Below are 21525 nucleotides of genomic sequence, written 5' to 3' on the forward strand. Positions count from 1 at the left end.
CCTTAAGGGAAAGTGCTTTTTGTGTACAATAGACTGGTTCATAGTCAAAAAGCTATGGCCAGCAGTGGCTCCAGGCACCAGCGCTCCAAGCATGTGCCTGGGGCGGCAAGTTGCGGGGGGCGCCCTACCGGTCTCTGCGAGTGTGGCAGTCAGGCAGCCTTTGGCGGCTTGCCTGCGGGAGGTCCTCTGTTCCTGTGGATTCCACGGCAATTCGGCGGTGGGTACGCTGAAGCTGCAGGACTGGCGAACCTCCCGCAGGCATGCCACCGAATTTGCAGGACCGAGGACTTCCCGCAGGCAAGCTGCCGGAGGCAGCCTGCTTGCTGTGCTTGGGGCAGCGAAAAAGCTAGATCCAGCCCTCGCTATGGATAATAATGTAACTTGTAGACACAGAGTGAATATCTGTATATTTCATTTTATTTAGTCTATTGTCTCTCACTTTACAGCACATATAACAATATTGAATCCTACAGGGGAAAAAAATATTACCATATGCCATTTTTCTTTTTACTCTGTGCCCTATACTAATAGACACCATAGTTATCTAGTAAGAATGATGTTTAAAGTGGATCTGAATCTGATTCCTACATAACCTCAATATTTTCAGATTGTGGATTTTTTTTTTCAAGAGAGTGACTGTGTTTTCATATGTATGTAGACAGCTGCTATTACATTTGTAAACAATTCCAGAATAGAAATAAATGTTGAGGAGGAGGATTTTGTCTGTTTAAATAATCATGCAAGGAAGTCAGACATGAAAAAAAGCAATTAACATAAAGCAATACGAGTCTGATCCAAAGCCCAGTAAAGTAAATGGAAGCCTTTCAGTGGGTTGTGGATTAGGCCCTTTGTTGGAAACCATATGAAATTAGCCCACCCCAGAGGCCTTCTACAGAGAGTATGCCACTATCAGTTAGCTCTGATTGTAGTACAAATAACGTTTTAGAAGACAACATGTTACGCACAGTGGAGGAGGGAGCAGCTATACTTACTTTTGTCACACTGAGGACCATATTTATCAGGGTCTGAACAGAACTGACAATGGGATCCTTGAAATCCATCAGTACAAATACAAGTTCCATTTCCTTTCATTCCATCCACACACTGCAACACAGAAGATATAGGATTTTATATACGAATGTTAAAATAATCCTTTTTTGTTACTCTCTGGGGGAAAAGTTGTATAACTAACTTGGGCCAGTCTATAACGTGATTATAGCAGCGCCCTCTTTAAATGTAAGAAGAATCTCAACCCAATTATAAATATTTTTTCTAGTGGAACCTTCCCCCCTGCTTGTTTCTTCCTTGTTCCCATATGCCCATAATTCCATTCTCCTTCTCAATTGTAACTTTAAAATTATTTTGTTGTTGTTATTTTTGCCTCAGACAACCCTGGGCCCCAGAGTGGGTCACTTAAAATCCCAACCATACCCAATACAGTGTATTAAAACCACAGAATTGGATGTTTTAGTTAACTGGAGGGGTCCACCATCTTTTCCCTCCTATATCAGTGTCTGACTCCCAGATTGCCAACATAGATTAGCAGAATGTGAACCTCCTGCAATATTTTTCACATTTGTTATGTGCTAAAGGCTCAAGGAGTCTGGAGACTCCCCAGCCCAGCCTGTCTCTACCCTCTCATAGAAGTGCAATGTGCTGCTGGTTGCTCCATTTACCTGTCCATTTCCTGAGCAGGGCTTGGAAAATCCTCCTGGACACTGATTGCACTCTGGCCCATAGAAGCCTTTGCAACACTTAGGTTCCTGTGAAGTAAAGCACATACTGCTGCGTGGCATGTAAAGTAACACTTTCTTCCTCCATCTGAAGACTTGAGGGATGGACCAAGCATTCAGGGCTAGACGGTGCCATTTCAGCACAGCCCTGAACTGTGGTTGACCCGGAGTGACATTGTCCCAGCATCAGCTGCAACCTGTTTCCCAAAGCTTCTTAGTGTGTGATGGACTGCACAAGCTGCTATACTCCTCTAAGCTTTATGGTCATGTGGAGAAGGAGCTCTGACACAGACAACTGTCTGAGGCCCTGGGGTGCTGCACACTCAAAGGGGCAGTGCCTGGGCTGCCCAGAGGATTCAGGGGGCCTAGGGCAAAGCGGGGGAGCTGCGGCACTTGTACTCACCCGGTGGCGGTCTGGGTATTCAGCAGCATTTCGGCGGTGGGGGGCCCTTCAGTTGCTCCACATCTTTGGCAGCACTGACGGGCCCCCCGCTGCTGAAATGCCGTCAAAGACTCGGACCGCCGCTGGGCCAGGGCTCGTGGGGCCCCTGCGGGGCCTGGGGCAAATTGCCCCACTTGCCCCCCACACTCCTGAGATCAGGGACTGCAATTCTCCTCAGCCTACAGGTGGGCCATACACAGGAGTAATTGCCTCACTTCCTCTTCAACTGCTTCACCCACAGATGTGCACCCAGATCTGCTCTAGCTGTAATCTAGCCCTAAATAATTATTTTCTGTATCAACATTTTTATACAGGAATTGGGCTGCTGTGCAGATTCATGACTATAAAAGCATGGGAACTGGCTAATTCATAGGTAAGCATGGGTCCAAAGGCCTCTCTTGTCTTAGAGATTTGCAGACCTTTTGCACCTAATATGTATCATGAAACCCAGAAACCTAATTAGAAGGACTGGAAAAAGGAATGTGGAAAATTAATGGTACTGGGTTGTGATTGACAATTTTTGTAAGGATTAGACATACCACAGGAGGCAAAATGTAGTAAAATCCTTGCAAGCACTTGGCTGTTCATTGCCACTGAGCAGCACATGAACTCTTGGAAGAATTATGTATCTGACTAGTGTTGCTAATTGTCAAACTGTGCAGTCCTTCATAAAGGCAGCCAAACGAATCAATGAAAAGTGTTTGGGAGGTGTTGAGATTAAAAAGAAAGAAAAGCTGAGTTATATAATAAAAGAAAGTTCTAAACAGAAATGTGTGGCAGCTACAAAGCCTCTCCAGAAGAGCTGAGGTAAACATAAAGAATGAAGAGGAGCTATTTCAGGTAGTACAAAGGGTAGTATAGCAGAGAAACTAAGTGTCTCTGGTTGGTACTCTTGCTCAAAGAACTACGATAAGGGGACCTCTAGATGCTGCACACATCCAAAAGTAAAATTAGCAAACAGCAACAGCAATATTTGGGCTGATTTCTATATGAACCTTGTACAATTTCTTACCTTTATTGTTACATTGCAGTACCTAGCACAGCCAGTTGTTGGATAGAACAGGGCTTCATAAACACATCTACGCCTTGAAAAAGCCTAGAACATAAATAAATCATAAATATATTTCCAAGTAACTATTCAATACTGCACTACAATCAAAATGTTAGGAAACGATTTAACTGAAGAACAGGAAATATCATTACATTGTTTATTTTTTCTATTGATACTTACAAGGATATTTTCAGTTTTACTATAATGTGTTGCTTCCTGATTTTTTTTATCTGTGGTTGGATCTTTACTATATTGTACATGGGATAGAGTATTCAATACAAGTGAATTCTGATATATGGACAACAAAATCTCTTGACAGCAATATGTGAGTTTTGTACATGGAAAAATACACCACCATAAATGACAATTAATGCTTTTAAAGACAAAACAGATGAAAGCTTTCTACTGGTTCCAAAGCGTGTGTACATTTATTATTATTACTATTATTGATAATAGTAATAATCATGTTTATTATGGCAGTGTTTAAGGGCCAACCAAGAGACGGATCTCATTGGGGTAGGCTCTGTACAAACACACAATAATAGAAGATCCCTGCCCTAAGAGTTTTCAGTCTAATTTGACAAGACAGACATAAAGTGGGGGAAGGGATAGAGCATGGGGTGAACAATATGATGACAGAAAATGTCATGTTAATTCCTTGATGTTTTTTTTTTTTTTGGCTGGGGGATGGGTTTACTTTGGAGGGGATCAGCTAAATGGGAAGGGATGAGGGGAGAGACGGACAGGGCTGGGGAGAAGAGGCCGAGAGAGGCAGGTGTGGACTGAAGCTGAGGTGGAGAGACTGATGAAGGAAGAGGATTGGCGCAAACAGCCAATCATCATAAGGTAGAGAACATCCAGTCAAAACTAGAAAGTTCTCTGAGTGTCCATAGGGCACCACTTTGGTGCCTTCTCCTCCTACTAACTGGAGTGTCTGATAAGAAGGGAGGTACCATGATGGTCCTAGTGCCCCCAAGTGTGTGTGTGTGGGTCTGCTCTGTAAAGTTCTGGGTCCAGGAGATTGCTGGGCCTCATTTTACCCCTTTCCCCCTAAGGCTGTAGTTCCTTCTTTGGGTCCTTCTGCTCCTAGTACTGGCTGGAGTCTCAGTTCCTTGATGCACCCTTCCCACCCAACTCCATACCTCTGAGGTCATGCTGTGACATGAACAAGTGAAGGGTAGGGGGCAGCACAGGCTAGGACTGTTTGCGACTGCACATGGCATTAATTCTTTGGAGAGAAACAAAGCATTTATTTTTGTGACTGAGCGGTAAGTTTTAACAGACCTGAGTCTAGTGTAGTCTTAACCGTCCTGTATTTTCCACATACAAATTCTCAAAGCAGAGTCTATAGTAACTGTTCTCCCTTACTCCTTCCCTCCTCTAAAAGACAAAACAAAAACACGCCCCTCCTACACAGAATGCTACCCCAAGCATAACTTCCGATACCCAGGATAGAAGAGTGGGAGACTCCATGAAATCTCCTAGGGCCTTTGCTATACCAATTTAAATAACATGGGAGTTGCCCAAGTACTGCTGTGACAAATATTAGTACAAAACTCTGAGACAGCTAACTCTCATAAAGCCCTAGTAAGCTAAATATTACTGGTTTCCCAAAATGCTGAGTAGAAGAAATCAGTTATTGTTTGTACTGGGGAAATCAATGCAGAAAATTGAATTTAAGTTTAAACAATACTCTAGCCTGTTTGGCAATATCTGTAAAAGAAGGTCACTTACTATGGGCTTTGAGTCCCCTGGACAAGTGCTCCTGTAGAATACTGAACATTTTACACAGGTACCCTGAATAGAGACAGGACAACAGTCACATTTTCGGAAGGCTATAGCGATGTCTGATAAACTTAATTCAGTTATGTCATGAATCACAGAACTAAGTAACAGCACCAGAACTGAATCTTCCCTCATCAAATCTCTAATGAACATTAATTTTTATCTTTTCATCCTTCCCCCTGCCTCCTTTCCCCAGCTTTTTGCCCTTTCCCCATTCCTTTCTTTCCTGACCGCTTTCTCTTGGGGACCTGGCACTTCCCTAAACTGGAGTAGGGAGTGACCGTTTCAGCAAATCCACACACACATAATGGGGCAGATTCTCAACCAGTGTGGATCTGCATAACTCATTGAAGCCAACGTCGACTTCATCCAGCTGCGGATCTGGCCTAATTCGTATATTTCAATATTTGTGAGATGTTTTCTGTAACTCATAGGAAGACAACCTTAACAAACTAACTTGAGATCTATCTCATGCATATACAGTCTGAAAAGAAAAAATATTCTCTGTATCCATATCATAAATCTTACATTGAGCCATAATCCCGCTATGATCATCGCTCTTTTTTTAATCACCTTTTAGCTCATTGTCACAAATGGTTAGTTTAGCATTGCCTGGCAATGACAGCTGCAGTAGTGAGATGATTTAGAATCAACTGGCAGGTTTCAAGATGATGAGTCATAAAAACTCAACATCTGATAATGATGGGAGCTGTGTGAATAACTGAGGTTTGCTGACTGAAAACAAAATAATAATTATAATTAACAATAAAAACATTTTTGGGTGACCTAAAACAATTGTTTAATTTTTTTGTTGAATTAGAAAAGTCTAAAAAATTTTGTTTTGGGCTGAGCAAAATATTTTGTTTTTGAGGATTTCTTACCTTTTCAAAATTAAAAATTATGTAAAATTCAAAACCAAAGGTCATTTCAAATTGAAACTTTTTTGGAACATGTAGAAATGTGTCTATCCTTTCAGAATTATTATTTTTTTAAACCAAAATAACTTGGTAAATATTTACACAAATTCGCCAGATGTTTCAGTTGACACTGAATCTGCAATGTTTGTTGAAAAAGTTTTTTCTGAAAATTTTCACCCAGCTTTAATAAGTATTTGATAGTGAGGATAAGACAGTTACTCACCTTTGTAACTCTTGTTCTTCAAGATGTGTTGCTCATATCCATTCCAGTTAGGTGTGCGCACTCCACGTGCACGTTTGTTGGAAGATTTTTACCCTAGCAACCCCTGGTGGGTCGGCTGGGTTGCCCCCTGGAGTGGCGCAGCCATGGCGGCGGATATATACCCCTGCCGACCTGACCGCTCCTCAGTTCCTTCTTGCCAGTACTCCGACAGTGGGGAAGGAGGGCGGGTTTGGAATGGATATGAGCAACACATCTAAGAACAACAGTTACAGAGGTGAGTAACAGTCTTTTCTTCTTTGAGTGATTGCTCATATCCATTCCAGTTAGGTGATTCCCAAGCCTTACCTAGGCGGTGGGGTCGGAGTGAGATGTTGCGGAACACAAAACTGCTGAGCCAAAGGCTGCATTGTCTCTGGACTGCTGAACCAGGGCATAGTGAGAAGTGAAGGTATGCACCGAGGACCAGGTAGCTGTGCGACATATCTCGTGGATGGGCACGTGAGCCAGGAAAGCAGCAGATGAGGCTTGAGCCGTGGTAGAGTGTGCAGTGAGGTGGCTCGACGGAACGTGAGCCAAGTCGTAACAAGTGCGGATGCACGATGTCACCCAGGATGAAATCCTCTGTGAGGAAACGGGAAGGCCCTTCATATGCTCTGTCACCGCGATGAAGAGTTGGGGGAGTTCTGCGGAAGGGCTTTGTCCGCTCGATATAAAAAGCGAGCGCTCTACGGATGTCTAGGGAGTGCAGCTATTGCTCCCTGGGCGATGAATGCGGCTTTGGGAAGAAGACCGGAAGGAAGATCTCCTGGTTAACATGGAAAGCTGATACCACTTTGGGGAGAAAGGCCAGGTGTGGACACAACTGCATCTTGTCCTTGTGGAAGACAGTATATGGAGGGTCCACCATGAGAGCCCGGAGCTCAGCAATCCGTCTTGCCGATGTGATGGCTACACGGTAAGTGGTTTTCCAGGACAGGTAGAGAAGGGAGCAAGTTGCTAATGGCTCGAATGGGGCCAACATAAGTCTAGTAAGAACCAGGTTGAGGTCCAAGGTTGGGGCGGGGCGGCGTACCTGGGGGAAAAGGTGCTCCAAACCCTTCAGGAATCGAGATACCATAGGATGAGAAAACACGGAGCGGCCATTCTCTCCTGAATGGAAGGTAGAGATGGCCGCCAAGTGCACCCTCAAAGATGATATCGCTAGGCCCTGTTGTTTAAGGGACCAAAGGTAGTCCAAGATGGTAGGGATGGGGGCCTCGGCGGGAAGAACGTTGTGCTCTGCACACCAGCATGTGAAATGCTTCTACTTGGCCAGATACGTTGCTCTAGTAGAAGGTTTTCTGCTTCCCAGGAGAACTTGTTGCACTGGGGCAGAGCAACGCAACTCAGACTGAGTCAACCACTCAGGAGCCATGCCGTGAGATGGAGGGACTGTAGGTCTGGGTGATGCAGTTTGCTGTGGTCCTGAGTTATCAGGTCCAGGTGCAGACATAGTGGGATAGGGTCGGCTATTGACAGGTCTAGCAATATGGTGTACCAGTGCTGCCTGGGCCACGCTGGAGTGATCATGATCAAGTAGGCTCTGTCTCTGCGTACTTTCAGCAGAACCTTGTGGATGAGCGGGAACGGTGGAAAGGCGGATAGCAGGTGCGTCGTCCACGGTATGAGGAAAGCGTCCGCTATCGAACCCTGTGAGAGGCCTTGAAAGGAACAGAACATCTGGCATTTCTTGTTCTCGCGGGATGCGAAGAGGTCTACACGGGGAAATCCCCACTTCCAGAAGACCCAAAGAGTAACGTCCGGGTGAAGCAACCACTTGTGGGAAAGGAAGGATCTCCTGAGGCGATCTGCCAGAGTGTTCCGAACCCCCAGGAGAAAGGATGCTATGAGGTCTATAGAGTGGGCTATACAAAAGTCCCAGAGTAGTAAGGCCTCCTGGCAAAGGGTCGAGGACCTTGTCCCGCCCTGTTTGTTTATATAGTACGTGGCTGTCATGTTGTCGGTGAATATCGACACACAACAGCCCTGCAAGTGCCGTTGGAACGCCTGGCAAGCAAGGGGGACTGCTCTCAGCTCCCGGACATTGATGTGCAAGGCCAGTCCCTGAGATGACCAAAGGCCTTGAGTGCGTAGATGCCCGAGGTGAGCACCCCAGCCGAGAGATGATGTGTCCGTCGTCAGGGACACAGAGGGCTGGGGAGGATGGAACGGCAGCCCTGCACACACCAAGGATGGAGTCAGCCACCATTTGAAGGAGCCTAGAATGCTCAGGGGAATGGTGATGATCATGCCTATGGCATCCCTGCCTGGTCGGTACACTGAGTTGAGCCACGGTTGGAGGGGGCGGAGGTGCAGTCTGGCGTATTTCGTCACAAACGTGTAGGCCGCCATGTGACTCGGGAGACCGAGGCAAGTGCGAACTGAAGTCAACGGAGCAGCTTGCGGACTCTGGATGATGGCCACCAATGCCTGGAACCGGGGCAGGGGTAAGCAGGCCCTGGCGAGGTTGGAGTCCAGGGTGGCGCCAATGAAGTCTATCCTCTAAATGGGAGTCAGAGTGGATTTTTCTGCATCGATCATTAGGCATAGATGTAGGAAAAGGTCCTTGACAATGCCAACGTGATGGGTCACTTGTGCCTCGGAGGTCCCTCAGATGAGCCAGTTGTCTAGATACGGAAAAACATGTACCTGACGACGGCGGAGGTGGGCGGCGACTACAGCCATGCATTTCCTAAATACTCTTGGGGCTGTAGAGAGGCCGAACGGTAGGACCGGGAACTGAAAATGTTGGCGATTGACTACGAACCGGAGGAACCTCCTGTGAGGTGGGTAGATGGCTATATGAAAATACACATCTTTCATGTGGAGGGCAGCATGCCAGTCTTCAGGATCCAGGGATGGGATGATGGTCCCCAGGGATACCATACGGAACTTCAACTTTACCATGTAGCTGTTGAGTTCCCGCAGGTCCAGGATAGGTCTGAGACCCCCTTTTGCCTTGGGGATTAGGAAGTAGCGGGAGTAAAACCCCTTGCCCCATTTGTGTTCCGGTACCTCCTCTATGGCTCCTTTGGCGAGGAGCGTTTGCACCTCCTGGAGGAGGAGTTGCTCGTGAGAGGGGTCCCTGCAGAGGGACGAGGAAAGAGGGTGGAAGGGGGTGTGTGAAATAAATTGGAGGTGGTACCCAAATACCAGTGTGCGTAAGACCCAGCGATCTGATGTTAGCCGGGACCACGCAGGGAGGAAAAAGGAGAGACAGTTGGAGAAAGCAGGGAAAGGATCATTTGACAATACTGGTATCACGCCCTCGGGCACACCTTCAAAAGGAGGGTTTCGGCCCTGTGGAAGGTTTGGAGGGACCTTGGTTCTGGCCCCCTTGATTGCCTGATTGCCTCCAGCGACCGGCTCTACCCTGCCTTCTAGCAAAGTCCTGTCTCTATCCGGGCTGAGGGTAAGAGCGGTGCGGCTGGGGGCGGAATGGCCTGCGCTGAGTCACTGGCATATGCAGGCCCAGCGAGCGCATAATGACCATGTTGTCTTTTAGGCTTTGCAGCCTAGGGTCTGTCTTATCTGAAAATAGGCCTTGCCCTTCAAAGGGGAGGTCCTGGATTGTGTGTTGGAGCTCTGGGGGAAGGCCTGAGACTTGCAGCCATGATATAAGCCTCATAATCACCCTGGAGGCTAGGGTCCTGGCTGCAGAGTCCGCCGCATCCCGGGAAGCCTGGAGGGAAGTTCTAGCCACATTTTTTCCCTCATCCAGGATGGCCAGAAATTCCTGACGGGAGTCCTGCGGGAGCAACTCCTTGAATTTGTCCGCCGCCGCCCAGGTATTGTAATTATAGCAGCTAAGGAGGGCTTGTTGATTAGCCAGGTGGAGTTGGAGCGCCCCTGCGGAATAGACTTTGCACCCCAGTAAGTCCATGTGCCTCGAGTCTTTTGATTTCGGGGCTGGGGCCTGCTGGCCATGGCGTTCCCTCTCGTTGACCGACTGGACAACTAGGGAGCAAGGAGGGGGATGGGCATATAAATATTCGTAGTCCTTGGAGGACACCATATATTTACGTTCCACTCCCCGGGCAGCAGGTGGGACAGAGGCCAGAGACTGCCAGATTGTGTTGGCATTGGCCTGGATTGTCCGTATTAAGGGGAGGGCCACTCTCGTGGGGGCATCTGATGTTAAGATGTCCACCACTGGGTCCTCCACATCCGGAACCTCCTCGATTTGCAAGTTCATATTCTGTGCAACACGCCTGAGGAGGTCCTGGTGGGCCCTTAGGTCGATCGGTGGGGGCCTACCGAGGACGTTCTGGCTACTGCCTCGTCGGGGAGAAGGATGAGGAGAGACCCGGGACAAGCGGGTCAGTCGAGGGCTCCTCTGGGTGGACAACCTCTGTCTCCCTCGGGATGTGGGAGTCCTGTGGCTGGGTCGACACTTCCTCCGAAACAGAAGGAGGAGGGCGGCTAATGGTGGCCTCTGGCACCCGGTGCTCTGATGTGGCCGAGCGCGATGGGCCTGGATGCGCACGTTGGGCCTGATGGTATGCCCAAGGTGTCCAGAATGCCCACTATTGAGGTCCGTGAGCCTGGGGCTCGTGGAATAACGTGGCAGGCACATCAGCGTCTCTGTCCTGGGCATACACACTGTCCGCCTGGGAAGACATGGATGGGTGCCGGGACGGCCAGGGAGGAGCTGAGAGACCGTGGTAAGTGTCCCTCTGTCTCACCGTTGGTGATCTCCTCGGCATCGGGGATCAGTACTTGGAGTCATATCGGTGCTGAGAGCGAGACTGGGACCTGCGACCGGCGCGGTGCCGGGAGGTCGACCTGGATCTCGAACGTCTGTGACGGGAACAGCTGCGAGAGCCGCGGTGCCGGGAGCGGTGCTGGGAGCTGGAGTGGTACCGAGAGTACCGGTTCGGAGGCCGAGACGTCGATCTGTGCCGTGAGTACAACTGGTTCCGAACAGGCAAGCGGTGCCGGGACTGCGAGTGGCGTCGGGACTGTGACCGTCCATGCGATATGAACGGCGCCAGGGCCTGGATTGTGATCGGTGCTGGTCTGCCATGCTGACGGAAGAAGGTCTCAACATAGCCGGTTTGCCTCTGGAGTGTAGTACCCACACCGGCGGTGCCGGGGGTTGAGGCAGGACAGACTCTGTCATGGCTATAAGGTCCTTGGCTGTGGAGAATGTCTCCGGTGTAGGGGGGACCGTAAGCTCAACCACAGGCCTCAGCGGGGAGCTCTCAGGGACCAGACTTGATGGCCCTCGCTGGACCAGAGCCGATGGTACCGCAGCAGTCGGTGCGACGGCAGGTGTAGGTGCCGGGCGGTCCAAACAATGCTGCATCTGTGGTGTCAAGGACACAGAGATAGTGGAGGACTTCGACCTCTTCTGCTCCAGGGAGAGAGATCAGTGCCAAGCAGGTCCCTGCGCTGGAGATGGCTGGTGCCGCGGCTTCTTGGCGGTGCCGGGACGCTCCAGTGCCGGAGGAGTGCTGCTAGCAGAGTGCTCAGCGCTTGGTGCCGAGTACGGAGGGTTCAAAGCTGCCTCCATGAGGAGATTCTTTAAGCGAAAGTCTCTTTCTTTCTTTGTCCTCGGTTTAAATGCCTTGCAAATACGGCACTTATCCGTAATGTGCGATTCCTCAAGGCACTTTAGACACGAGTCGTGGGGATCGCTTGTGGGCATCGGCTTATGACAGGCTGAGCACGGTTTAAACCCCAGTGAACCGGGCATGGGCCCCGGCACCGGGTGTGGGGAAGGGGCTAATGCCCAAACCCCGCTGAACTATATACACTAACTATCTAAGAACTATTAAACTAACTATAACTATAGATAAAACCAACTATATACAACAAGATAGCGAAGAAACAAGGAGTAGCTAGGGAAGCGGAGGACAGCTGAGCCGCGCTCCACTGTTCCAACCACTGACACGGGCGGTAAGAAGGAACTGAGGAGCGGTTGGGTCGGCAGGGGTATATATCCGCTGCCATGGCGGTGCCACTCCAGGGGGTGACCCAGCCGACCCACCAGGGGTAGCTAGGGTAAAAATCTTCCGACGATCGTGCACATGGCGCGCGCACACCTAACTGGAATGGATATGAGCAATCACTCGAAAAAGAAGTAGAGTTTGTCAAGGCTTGAAAAGGGTTCCCTGGTTCCCACTTGAGTTAGACTATTCATGACTGATGATGTTACCCCCAGTCTCAGAAATGAATTAGAATAATCTCTGAGTGATGGTCCAAGATGTTTCATGTTTTCTGTAATGTTTAATTGCCTGATCTACAGTAACAATAATTATGTCCACAGACTTCTCATGGGAGACAGTGGAAATTTTATTTGTGAAAGAATTGAGAATCAAGCCTTAAAATGTTCCATGTTTTGGATGTCCATATATCCAATGTTATACAATGCACACAGGAACATAGGACCAGATTTACAAAGGTATTTAGGATGCTGATAAGTGTCTACTGTGATTTTTAAAAGATCCTAAGTGATTTAGATACCCAATTCACATTGAAAATCAATGGGAGTTAGGCACCTTATCTGCTTAGGAACTTTTGAAAATCCCACTAACCTCTTTCCTTTGTAAAGCTGGCCCATATTCTCATTTCTCAGAAAGAGAAGCTGAGGTACGGAGAGATGAAGTTTCACAAGTCCATGGTAGACCCGAGTACAGAAACCTGGTATTCTGATACCAGTCCAGAATGCAAATATCAGATGTAACAAAAGGTCAGTAGCTTTATTTTTGGTTACTTATCTTTGTTTTAAAGATAGACAACTTAGTCATGTAGATCCTCACCTTTAAATTACCTATAGTTGTTGCAATGTTTGTTAATCAAGGCAGAAAATGAATCCTACTCAGGTGAAAAGGTTTTGTTTAAGGAATTTGAAATACTAATGTATTTTAGGTGTTGTTCAAATTCCATGCCAGGAACTGTTGTGTGGTATTGTGCCCAGTTTATGATTATATTGCACACATGGCACTTAGTTATTACCATGGTTAATGGCTCTTTATCATCGCCTCGTTCATTTCATTTCATTATGAATGGATGCTGTCCAGTTTAGCTGACGTTTTGCTTCAGAGTTACGTTTTTGGATTGTTGTAAGTGAAGATTGCAATTGTTTTGCCATATCACTGTGTCAGAAATGTCTTTGGCCCAGATATGTACCTGAGTGTGATCCAAGAATAGATGATCAGAGCAACATCTATAGCAGACAAAAAGCTTTGCCTGACAGTTATTCTGCTCCTTACCAGACTATCACTGCTGTCACGTGTAGAAGCCCAATAATGTGCTACTCAAATTGAGTATCAGGTGGGGAACTCAATTATTTGAAATATGCAGTAGTTTGTTTCCTAATTGAAGAAATAAGGTGAAAATGGAGCATGGACAAGTCCATATGTTGTATTTATTTAACTGTAATTTCTTCACGTGACAAAAAGAAAATGATTGATCTTAAATAGTTACCATGGGAACTAGAAGTGGCTATATATTGATATAAGCACAAGTGGAACTCTGGGAGGCAGATTGTTTGTTTGTTTGTTTGTTTGTTTGACTGGAAAGATAACTAATTTTAAAGGGTCGATATAGAAACTGGATGAGAACTTGAGATGGGATGGGATGTGCTCACCCAAGGTTTTAGTTTACAATTGACCTGTTTACATACTAGGCTGTCTGCAGGGCTGTGTATTGTATCCAAAATGTTACCATACTTTTTGCTGATTTCTCTAATGTTTCAATAAAGAGGAGATTAAAGTACCATGCAGGGGCGGCTCCAGGCACCAGCATGCCAAGCGCGTGCTTGGGGCGGCAAGCCACTGGGGGGTGCTCTGCCGGTTGCCTCAAGGGCGGTAGGCAAGCTGCCTTTGGCAGCTTGCCTGCGGAGGGTCCGCTTGTCCTGCGGCTTCGGCAGACCCTTTGCAGGTAAGCTGCCGAAGGCTGCCTGCCTGCCATGCTTGGGGCGGCAAAATGCCTAGAGCCGCCCCTGGTACCATGAATGGAGTACTTAGTGGCTACTGTCTGAAACCTTGTTGTACTGGCTTCCTTACCATTTTAATTTCACTTCTTCCCCCATCACATCTGTGTGGTAGAATAGGAACAATTGAGGGAGGAATAAGAACACCTGCAAGAGTGTATATTCGACCGTTTTTGGCAACAATATCTGTTTCTTCTGTTTCTTCACCATTCACCAAGATTTGTCCCTGCAGAATAAAAGAACTTGAAATCATCTTTGAAAACTACCACACCACTACCTCATAATGTTCTAATTTCATTATTTTTAGTGATAAAATGGTTTAGCTCCTGGTTTAGTTAATTGGCAAATCCTATCTTTCACATCCCAAAGGCAAATAGTGTACCTGGATTACACCTTTTCCTTGACATCTGCTCCACAAACATAAAAGCAACATCTGAGCCTAATTAATTAATCCTCTCAGCTATCTTGTGAGGCCAGTAACCAAGGGTCTGATCAATGTCCACTGAAGTCAGTGGGAGTCTTTCCATTGACTTCAGTAGGTGTTGGATGGGGTCCATAGTGTCATCGCAATTTTACGGATGGGAGAAAAATGAGAGAGAGGTTGTGATTAGGGCTGTCGATTAATCCCAGTTAACTCACACGATTAACTGAAAACAATTAATCGTGATTAAAAACGTTAATAGAAATTAATCGCAGTTTTAATCAGTTACATAGAATATCAATTGAAATTTATTAAATATTTTAGATGTTGTTCTACATTTTCAAGTATATTCAAAACAGTTACAACATAGAATACAAAGTGTACACTTTATATTACTGTTTTTGATTACAAATATTTGCACTGTAAAAATGATAAAAGAAATAGTATTTTCCAATTCACCTCATACAAGTATTGTAGTGCAATCTCTTTAACATGAAAGCACAACTTACGAATCTAGATTTTTTTTGTTACATAACTGCATTCAGAAACAAAACAATGTAAAACTTTAGCGCCTACAAGTCCACTCAGTCCTACTTTTTGTTCAGCCAATCATTAAGAGAAACAAGTTTGTTTACGTTAACGGGAGATAGTGCTGCCAGTTTCTTATTTACAATGTCACCTGAAAGTGAGAACAGATGTTCATATGGCACTTTTGTAGCCATTATTGCAAGGTATTTATGTGCCAGATATGCTAAACATTCGTATGTCCCTTCATGCTTTGGACACCATTCCAGAGGACATGCTCCCATGTTCATGGTGCTCTTAAAAAAATGTGTTAATTAAATTTGTGACTGAACTCTTTCGGGAAGAATAGTATGTCTCCTGCTCTGTTCTACCTGCATTCTGCCATATATTCCATGTTATAGCAGTCTTGGATAAAGACTCAGCATGATATTTGTTTTAAGAACATTTTCACTGCAGATTTGACAAAAGTAAAGAAGGTACCAATGTGAGATTTCCAAAGATAGCTACAGTATTTAACCAAAGATTTAAGAATCTGAAGTGCCTTCCAAAATCTGATTGGGACAGGGTGCAGAGCTTGCTTTCAGAAGTCTTAAAAGAGCAACACTTTGATGCGGAAACTACGGAACCCGAACCTTTGAAAAAAGAAAATCAGTCTTCTGCTGGTGGCCTCTGACTCAGATAATGAAAATGAACATGCATTGGTTTACTCTGCTTTGGATCATTATTGAGCAGAATCCATCATCAGTATGGGCTCATGTCCTCTGGAATGGTGGTTGAAGCATGAAGGGACAAATGAATCTTTAGTGCATCTGACACGTAAATATCTTGCAACGCTGGCTACAACAATGCCATGTGAATGCCTGTTCTTACTTTCAGGTGACATTGTAAACCTGCAAATGTAAACAAACTTGTTTTTCTGAGCTATTGGCTGAACAAGAAGTAGGACTGAATGGACTTGTGGACTCAAGTTTTACATTGTTTTATTTTTGAATGCAGTTTTTATGTACATAATTCTACATTTGTAAGTTCAACTGTCATGATAAAGAGATTGCACTACAGTACTTGTATTAAGTGAATTGAAAAATACTATTTATTTTACAGTGCAAATATTTTGTAATAAAAAAATAGAAAGTGAGCACTGAACACTTTATATTCTCTGTTGTAATTGAAATCAATATATTTGAAAATGTGGAAAACATACAAAAATATTTATGTAAATAGCATTCTATTGTTTAACAGCGCAATTAATTGTGATTAATTTTTTTAAATTGCTTGACAGCCCTAGTTGTCATCTGTCCATGGTCATAGTGAATCAGTGGAAGAACCAGGATTACAACTCAGGAATTCCATTCATGCTCCTTGACATTTGAACAGCCCTCTTTGCTATTCTGCTTTGGTGAATTATTTATATAGATCTAATTTTCATCCTTAACACAATTTTGGCTAATGCATGTGAACAATGGAAGGAAGTTTCATATATCAATTAGCTTGATATATGAAATACCTACAGTATTATTATTTTTAAAAAATGTACTGCACACCAAAAGCATTTTCAAGAGACTAATTTATAGCTCACTGATTAAAAGGCTGCATTTTGAACTAAGAGTATGACCCATCATTATTTTTTTAAAAAGTATGTTGGATAATAGAAATTTACATAAGCTTGACTTTTTTACATACGCTTGACTTTTTAATTTTGTTTCCACTTATTTAATTAGCAAAGATCTCAGGATTTGGCCTAAGTTTTCACTCAGTCCTTACTCATGTAAACTCCAGTTGAAATCGATGGGAGACTGCCTGATGAAATATTGAGTGAAAACTAAGGGCAGGTCTAGGCTAGGGAGACAGGTATGTTTTAAAACATGTTAGCTAACATATTATTAAACAAAACTTGGCACTTAGTGTAGTCAGGGTTTAATACCTTCAAAAAAGTGTTGCTTGGGTTCATCATGACCAGCTAAAACATTTTTAAAAATGTTAAACCCAGTCTACACTTGGTGCTTTAAAGGTATTTAAGAATGCTAACCAAAATATGTCAGTGGACACATTTTAAAAATGCCCCTACTCTCTGACTGGCCAGGGCTGAAGGAGGAGCTCAGGATTTGGCCCAGTCTTAAAAAAATAATAAAAAAAATTGTAGACCATCCTGACAAATCCATCCAAACAATAATTTATATTTTCTAAGTATGTTTCATAGTGCTGAGCCCTGAAGGGCTCTGGTAGTGGAATGCTGTGAATTTTCCACTCACTCCAATGGAAAATTCCTTTGATCCCTTCCCATTTCAACTCTACAAAGCTTTGTTGCCATATCTCTATTGTGGAAAAGATTCATACCTTCTTCTGATTGACATAGCTATGGCAGCAAAATCCTCCACATCGACTCAGCTATAATGGGAAAAGAGCCCATTTGCCAGTATAGTTTGTCCTTTGGGAAGGTGGTTTAACTATACCATCAAAAGAACTCCTTTTGCTGGTGTAAGCTGTGTCTTCACTAGGAGGCTCTGCTGGTATAGCTATACCGGTATAGCTGTATTGGCAAAGCCTTTCTAGTGTAGATGAGCCTGAGGCTCAACAGTTTTTCACTTGCACCTAAAGTAACAGGATGAGTGGATCAGAAAGGAAAGTTCAACAGTAAAAAGTTGACTTCTCCTTGACTTACATTGCTGGTCGTGTTAAAATAGATGAACTGTCTAGCCATGGTCCTGACGTGCTCTATGGAGATAAGGCTGGCAATCTCCAACTGCAACGAGTAAAAGTGATTAAAACAAACAAAGGAATGTGTGATGGGGGTTTTAAGCTGACTGTCATCTACTCTTATCAGAAACAGATTGTTAACAAAATCAGAAAAAATTATGAAGAAAGGAGGGTGAAATCCAGCTGGGGGCTGCCCTGATGCAGACCAATACAAGGAGACCCCCATCTGGGAAACTATATGTGTGGCCTGTACTGAGCTTATTAAGACTCCTGTCTCCAACCTGGTGCAGAGGAAGCAGGGGCAGCAGCAAGACAGGAATGAGGCACCCTCATACATGCGTGATGTCATGGGACTCTATGTTCTTCTGTTTTGACTCTGGTAGAAAAAGGGGGAAGAACTGGGGAACTTGCTTAGATATTGACAAACCCACTCCTCCCAGTTTAAACCAGGCAGGTGTCAATCTTAACAGCATCAGTTCAGAGTCATATGCACTTATTTTAGCGATAAAGATACTTTTCCCCTTCTTTTTATTCCCGTTAGCGGTGCGGAGCCGACACAGCCAAATTATGTACCATCTCACATATCAGTAATTTAGCACGTTCCAGTTGCAAGGTGTGATCCTGTCATCTATTGGATTATATCTTAGTGGCAAAAAAGATGCATTTACATCAAAATACCTATCTTGATTTAAAATCCTAGCATAGACAAGGCATAAGTAGTTTTTACTTTGATGTAGTTAGTTGAGGTCAATGCTAAGCACCTTATCTGGGGTTGTTGCTGACTAGGTACATCAGATAAAAACCACAGTACCATGTCTCCATTAGGAGTTTACATTAAGTGGGGCATTTCTATGTAAAAAACATGCCTGTTTTGCAGTGAAGACAGTCTTACCCCATGTGCTACCCTACTGAATAACACTGAATGGAAACTGTGTTTAGAGAAACCTTTTGCTTTCAGGAATGCAGAATGTTTGAAATCACACTGCAGGGCCAGCATGCTGCTTTCCTGAACAGTGATAGGACAGGACAGCCAAGCAGTTACACTAACCTGAGCATAAGAAACAATGTGGTATCGAACGAGCTCCAGACGTTTCCATGCACCCTGCACAAGTGAACAAAGGACTTTCCTTAACTCAATGCAGATAGCACAAATCTGATCTGCTTTAACACAGCACCGATAAAATAAGGATATTTTTATCATTTACCTGAGTCTTGAAAATGTCTGTACTATCAGTGACGCTCCCCTGAAATCCAAACAGTGTTCTCCTCATTGCATCTAGTCTGTCCTAGAGGCTACTCCCATCTGGTCTCTGTCCTTGTACTTTCACCCGCATTTCCTTTTGGGGGTGACCTTTTATTTGCTGTGCATTTCCTGCTAGATGTTCCCTAGGATCAGTGTGCAGAGGAAACCATCCTTCCCCCACCCCCACATTAATCTTCCCTTTTCATCCAGATGAAGTGGGAAGTCTTGGGGAGGTGCTAGTGAGGGACATGTATCGTCTCCCAGCTCCAGCAGTAGTAAATCTACCCAAAACATAATGAAGCCTGAAGCTGCATTAACTCCTATTCAGTGTCCCCTCTGTGTTGTGAAACTTCCCTTTAAAGAGTCTCTGGAGTCAGCTCCCAGGGAAAGCCTTGTCGCTATGGTTTCAATGGAGCCATGCTACCAGGAAATCAGAATGGGAGCAGGAGGCTGTAGCCAGTGGAGGTTCACAATGTTTCTCTGTATGGGACAGAAAATCTGCACCCCAACCCTTGGATGGAAGAATTCAGCAGATCGTATTTTGTTTCCACATTTGCGAGGAGATGGGCTGATCCAGCCTTTTCTATCAGGAACTTATAGGACAGTGAATTTTCCAGCCTTCACTTTGGGAGCAAGTAGAAGGGGAGAGGATGGATTAAGGGGGTGAGGACATTTTTGCCTAAACATAAGATATCAGCAAAAACCATGAGGAGAATTAGATAAATCTAGTTTCTGAAAATGTTATATTTTCTTGTTCCTTAGTGTGAAAGTTTCACTTTAAAGCTGCTTAGAAGCATGGAAATTACCATCTGGATCAGACCCAAGGCCCATCTAGCCCAATATCCTGTTTCTGATGCCTCAGAGAAAGGTGTAAGAACCATGCAGCTGGCAGTTGTGGTGTAATCTGTCCTTCATATTAGCCTGGGTGGTATTCAGTCTGCAGAGAGCTTATGGCCCTTTGGGATTTGCCATAGTGCTGATGACTACATTAGCCCTTTTCCTGATTGATGATAGAAAAAGATTGACTTAAACCCAGAAGTACAAAAGCTTAGTTTTATCAACACCAAAGCTGTAAAAGATACCTACTATATAAGAATCTGTATTGATCAGAATTATCTGAAGAGTTATACCTCTGTAGAAAGCAGGTAGTCCAGTGCTCCATCCTTCATGTTATCCAAAGCATTGTTGTTTGGAACAAAGATTGTGTAAGGTCCACCATCCTGCTCCAAGACCAGTCCCAGGATAGTTTTCTGTTTTTTATTTAAAAAAAATAAAAGGAAATTACATACTGCTTTTGTTGTGCATTTAAAAATAGCTTTATAGAATTCCACTTCTATATTCTTACCTCTAACATGGATCTAAATCGGCTGTATCGTCTATTGTCTTGAATCACTGTCATTATGGTCTCCTAAAAATGTATTTTTAATTTTTGTTACATTATAGTTAAATTAGAAATGAAATAACTAATACATTTTAAAATTTATTCATTGCATGATCTTAAGTGTATTATCAATAGTAAAACATACTTTCATGCTCATAAAATCCTTGTTTACAAATACTTGAATTATTGAATGAGTCTCCGTCATTAAAGAGGTGGCTGTATTTGTTGTTTTTATGTATTATTTGTATTGCCGTAGGACTCAGACACACCATCTGAGATCAGAGCCCCAGTACAAGGCACTGTTCTTTCACATAGTAAGAGATGGCCCTACTCCGAAGAATTTACATTCCAAATTCACAAGACACACAAAGGGTGGCAGTATTGGAGGATTATTATCTGTATTTCCCAGTAAGGCAGTGAAGTACAGAGAAATTAAGTGTCTTGCCCAAGATCACTTAGGAACATGTGTCTTCAGAAGGTATCTTAGGTTGGGCACTGAAAAATGGAGACACCCAAAATTAGTGATCATTTTTCAAAATCATGGCCTTTAGTATTTTGGTTGCTGGTTGAACTTAATTCAGGTCAGGAGTTACCCAGAAGTCACTATCATCTAATGGCTGTTCTGGGATATGTGTCCATGGTTTTAGTCCAGTTCCCAGTAGACAGGTGTCCACATGTCAGAAATCATCATTACAACTAACCCTTCCATTGATCATCTCAGCAGAGAAGTAAATGTCTGAATGGCATGAAAACTACATTACCCCCTTTTACTTTGGAGGCTGTCCCTGCAGGTAGGCTTGCCAACTTTCTACTAACACAAAACTGAACACCCTTGCCCTGCCCCGCCCCTCCTCTGAGGCCCCACCCCACACACTCCATTCTCCCTCCCTCTGTTGCTTGCTTTGCCCACCCTCACTCGACTCATTTTGACTGAGGTGCATGAGGGGGTGTGAGGGCTCCAGCTGGGGTGCAGATTCTGGGGTGGGGCTGGGGATGAGGGGCTTGAGGTGCAAGAGGGTGTTCCGGGCTGAGATTGAGGAGTTCAGAGGGTGGGAGGGGGATCAGGGCTGGGGTTGGAGCAGGGGTTTGGGGCCTGGGAGGGAGTCAGGGGTGCAGGCTCTGGGCAGCGCTT

At 44.8% G+C, this 21525-nt stretch overlaps 1 protein-coding gene across 1 annotated transcript in view; it reads right to left on the reverse strand.

Annotated features, from left to right (window-relative positions):
- The window catches only part of STAB2 (stabilin 2), a 153146-nt gene that overhangs the window by 90871 nt on the left and 40750 nt on the right, over positions 1-21525 (reverse strand). The window contains exons 14-22 of the mRNA XM_050946424.1: positions 20358-20420; positions 20143-20262; positions 18818-18871; positions 17735-17815; positions 14203-14355; positions 4961-5023; positions 3188-3271; positions 1677-1763; positions 993-1104 (exon numbers count right to left, since the gene is read on the reverse strand). Coding sequence (XP_050802381.1) covers positions 993-1104; positions 1677-1763; positions 3188-3271; positions 4961-5023; positions 14203-14355; positions 17735-17815; positions 18818-18871; positions 20143-20262; positions 20358-20420 — 817 coding nt within the window. The remainder of the gene's footprint in view (positions 1-992; positions 1105-1676; positions 1764-3187; positions 3272-4960; positions 5024-14202; positions 14356-17734; positions 17816-18817; positions 18872-20142; positions 20263-20357; positions 20421-21525) is intronic.

Source organism: Gopherus flavomarginatus, chromosome 1, assembly GCF_025201925.1.
Source record: "Gopherus flavomarginatus isolate rGopFla2 chromosome 1, rGopFla2.mat.asm, whole genome shotgun sequence".
Classification (NCBI taxonomy): Eukaryota; Metazoa; Chordata; order Testudines; family Testudinidae; genus Gopherus; species Gopherus flavomarginatus.